Source organism: Cryptomeria japonica, chromosome 10 (assembly GCF_030272615.1).
Source record: "Cryptomeria japonica chromosome 10, Sugi_1.0, whole genome shotgun sequence".
Lineage (NCBI taxonomy): Eukaryota > Viridiplantae > Streptophyta > Pinopsida > Cupressales > Cupressaceae > Cryptomeria > Cryptomeria japonica.
Window position 1 is genome coordinate 505,252,344 of NC_081414.1, and position 3,929 is coordinate 505,256,272.

At 35.8% G+C, this 3,929-nt stretch overlaps 1 protein-coding gene across 1 annotated transcript; it reads left to right on the forward strand.

Moving 5' to 3' along the window:
• Nucleotides 1-1,157: 1,157 nt before the first annotated feature.
• Nucleotides 1,158-2,471, forward strand: LOC131079658 (phospholipase A1-Igamma1, chloroplastic-like). Its single transcript, XM_058017666.2, has one exon. It carries the CDS (start codon nucleotides 1,158-1,160, stop codon nucleotides 2,469-2,471), a length of 1,314 nt encoding a protein of 437 aa, XP_057873649.2.
• Nucleotides 2,472-3,929: the final 1,458 nt, after the last annotated feature.

A 3,929-nucleotide genomic window follows, 5' to 3' on the forward strand; every position in this document is an offset into this window, starting at 1 on the left:
AACTAGTTTATATACACAAGGACGTGAGATTTTAAGCTCACAAAGATTTTAAAAATTATAAAGAAAGTGACAAATGATACAAGGTTAACACTTGACTTGAATTAGTTAGATATTTTTTCACATTTTTTTAGAAAATCCTAATCTAGAGTTGGGTTAACGAATAATAGATGTGTATGAAGATATAAAACTGAATTAATGGAGTTCTCTTATAAATATCTCAAATACTTCATCAATAAATGTAAACACAGATATCCAAACATAGACATGTTTTTTAAAACATAAAACACCACAATCAAAATATGTGATTTCAACATATAAAATCACAAAATTTGACATCAACCTAGATAAAATGGAGCGAAAAGGATCTTTTTTATATCATGTGTCATGTGAGATGTGTCTATCTTAAAACCATGCATGATCTGAGTCCATCCTTTAATACTTTCCACACCTTGACATAAACAACATTTCTGTCGGTTTATTTATAGCTTGTTCTTACCCAAGTTACAAATGCCCCTTTGAAAAATGTTCACTTTTACATTCAAGAAAATTAGGAAATCCCTGTCAAACTTTTTGATACCAGTTTTATACCTAAACAAGATCTTAACACACAAATTTATGATCTTTCCTTTTAAATATTAAAATGTTAGAAAATGTGCAGTTTGCATTGATACAAAGAAATAGCGGTCATGGGTTTTGCTAATTTGAAAGTTAGGAACCCCTGGCCAGACAATCTGAGTGTGGCGATGGAAATTCACGAGATAAATGATGTGAAGGCGGCTGAAAAAATATATTGCAATCTGTGTGGGGGAGCTTGACACCTTCTGATTATAGTCTTTGAATAAATACTGTAGTATTAATCTAGTGTCTGAACGTTAGGTTTGAAAACAACAACGCGGGAAGAACAAGGGAAGTCAAAGCCTTATATGCCCAATTCTCGTCAACAAGAAGAAGTTCAGGTTGGAAGATTGAAATTCTACTTTGTCTGCTATTGTAGTGCGTGATTGTCTGCTATTGTAGTGCGTGATTTTCTATTTATAAGGTGCTCGTCTTAAACCTTGTATTCATCCTCGAACGCTTTGTCTGGCCGATCATTGTTTGACATCCCAGAAATCAGACACAATTATTTGATTGATTCCTTAATTTCTATAAGTCAATCAATGGCCGTATTTCCATTGCCCCAGCTTGAAGATAATGCTGTATTATTACCCAGTTCCCAAACTAACTCAACGCAGCCTCAGCTATGTGACGTATGGAGAGATATACAAGGTGCCCATAATTGGAATGGTTTGCTTGATCCCATGGTGCCCAATTTGAAAGCTGAAGCTCTCAGATATGGGAATTTGGCACAGCTTTGTTACAAGGCATTTGATGGCAAAAGCTACTCCAAAAACTACGGCACATGTTATCACAGTAAAAGAGATCTGTTCAATAAGATGGGCATGTCTGAAAGTGGCTACCAAGTCACTAAATATGTTTACGCCAATACTAATCTGTTAAATCAAGTTTTTGGTGAGAAACCAAAAGACCAAGGTGTTTGGTTGGGTTTTATTGCAGTTTGCACGGATCCAAATGAGATAAGAAGGCTTGGACGACGAGACATAGTGATTGCATGGAGAGGAACTCAGACTGCTGAAGAATGGATAGAAGACCTGAGAGATATTCTTGTACCTACAAGATTATCCTATAGATGCAAGAGGACAGGCAAAAACCAAGAGCATCATTTCGCGGATGGAGTACTAATTGAGAGAGGATTCCTGAGCTGCTATACTTCAACTGTCCGTCACCGTCAAGGCGCTGCAGGAGCCACTGTGAACATCAGCACCAGAGATTTGGTTGTCTCAGAGATAGAACGATTGATTCAAGTTTATGAAAAAGAGATGGACAATTTAAGCATAACATTTACGGGACACAGCTTAGGAGCTGCTCTTGCAACCTTGAGCGCTTATGATATCAAACAAATGCTTTGCACCAAGCATAATTTTCATCAAATTCCCGTCACCGTCTTCGCTTTTGCCTCTCCCCGGGTGGGAAATCTTGCGTTTGCTAAACGGGTGGAGGAGATTGGAGTGAAAGTGCTGAGGTTTGTGAACAAGCGTGACCTGGTTCCCAAAGTGCCCGGAGTTTGTATGAACGAGAACGTGGGATGCCTCAGGAAATTGCTGCATTGGCTTCCGTGGACATACTTTCATGTTGGCGTCGAGCTTCCTTTACACAACAATTCTCCATTCATTCAGCACACCCATAATCTTGCCTACTTTCATAATTTAGAGCTTTACTTGCATTTACTGGACGGGTACGTTGGAAGTAAGCAGCCGTTTTCTTGGAGTGGAAGAGATCATGCTCTGGTTAATAAGAGCTGTGATTTATTGCGCGAGAAATATGAAATTCCTCCAAAATGGTGGCAGGAACAGAACAAGGGCCTCGTTAAAGGTCCAGATGGCAAATGGACGCAGCCATCAGAAGAGGAATAATTCATGTCTCACTCAACTCCAGATGACATCAACGTCCAACGTTCTGCGCCGCAATGTCACCACAACTGTGTTGGTTATTGAATTATTCTTTTTATCTGGATGTATATATTTAACATGTTGTCGCATTCATTATTGAATTAATTTAACTTCAAAGCTTAACCTTTAGCGTGAAATGAAATCAACTATGCAGGAGTTCATAGCTGTGGATGATACAAATTAGCTTTTGATTGTCATAGAAAACTTTAGTTGAGGATTGCATGTATGCATGCCATATTATCTATAATTATGAGATTACCAAATATTTGGTTTCTAGGTATATAGCTCTACACTAGCACATTTTATTGTCGCTCAATTGCACCCATACTTTAAGATTATACAAGTATACATCCAACACGTTATAATTCTAAAACAATGATTGTCTAGGGATGTGACAATTATTGTGGAGGCTACTATGGTAATGCCGCAACTTCCCCATGATGGGGAGGCATTGCATTTAATTTATGAGAGCTTGAAGAAGACATAAGGGACTACAAAGAATCAAGTTAGCTTTCTTGATAAGGAACTAAATTGTGATGGTGAAAATATTGAGCTTCCTTCTTTACCAATCAATCTTATCAACTATCAACAAAATATAAAGGATGCATTTTTTATTCTTGATTTCATTTTTTGATTAAATCGTGAATGACAAGTGTATGATTTTAAGTTAGGAGCTTTATATGAGCTGAATACCAAATCCTTGAAATCAATTATGTATAATCCAAGGAAACTATAATACAATATCAAATAGTCAATTTTATTGGACAATAATTTCTTAAGTACTCTTTCTTTCTTATATATTTAATCATTTATTAAAATGCCACTTTTTGCCTTGTATTTTTGCAATCAGCCTACATACGAAATTTCATGGACTTGCTAAAGATGACCATAGATTCGGTTTGGACACATGCAATCTCCAAAATCTACTAATACTTTTTAGTTTTTTGGACTTGTTCCTTAGACAACAACATACAATGATAATATTGCACAATTATGAGTAACCCTTTCGGCTTACCAAATTTCTCATAGATAGATTGTTATCCATAGAATTTTTTCAATAACTTAGCAATATTACTCAATATGTATGGAGTTTTTAAAAAGGAAACGTTCTTTATTTTAGATCCACTTCTATTTGGATGGGAGTACAATAAAAAAAATGGGAAGCAAATCTTGAACCTCCTAAGATTCAAGTTAACGTAATTCAACCTAGAGATCATACAGGACTTTTGGAAATAGGACCCTAAAAGTTTCAATTCTAGTAGGATAAAAAATTTAAGAACGAATCAGATTTTTATACATAAAAGTTAGCCTAAAATAGAAATAAGCTAGTGTTTGAGTAGCAAATTGTAGGATGTATAGAAATAAAACAATGATCTATTCACTATCCTCCTCCCCTTTAAATATTACATACTATAATGTCTA

Excerpts from the sequence above, each read along its gene's own strand:
- LOC131079658 (XM_058017666.2), top strand. The coding sequence starts at position 1,158 with ATGGCCGTATTTCCATTGCCCCAGCTTGAAGATAATGCTGTATTATTA.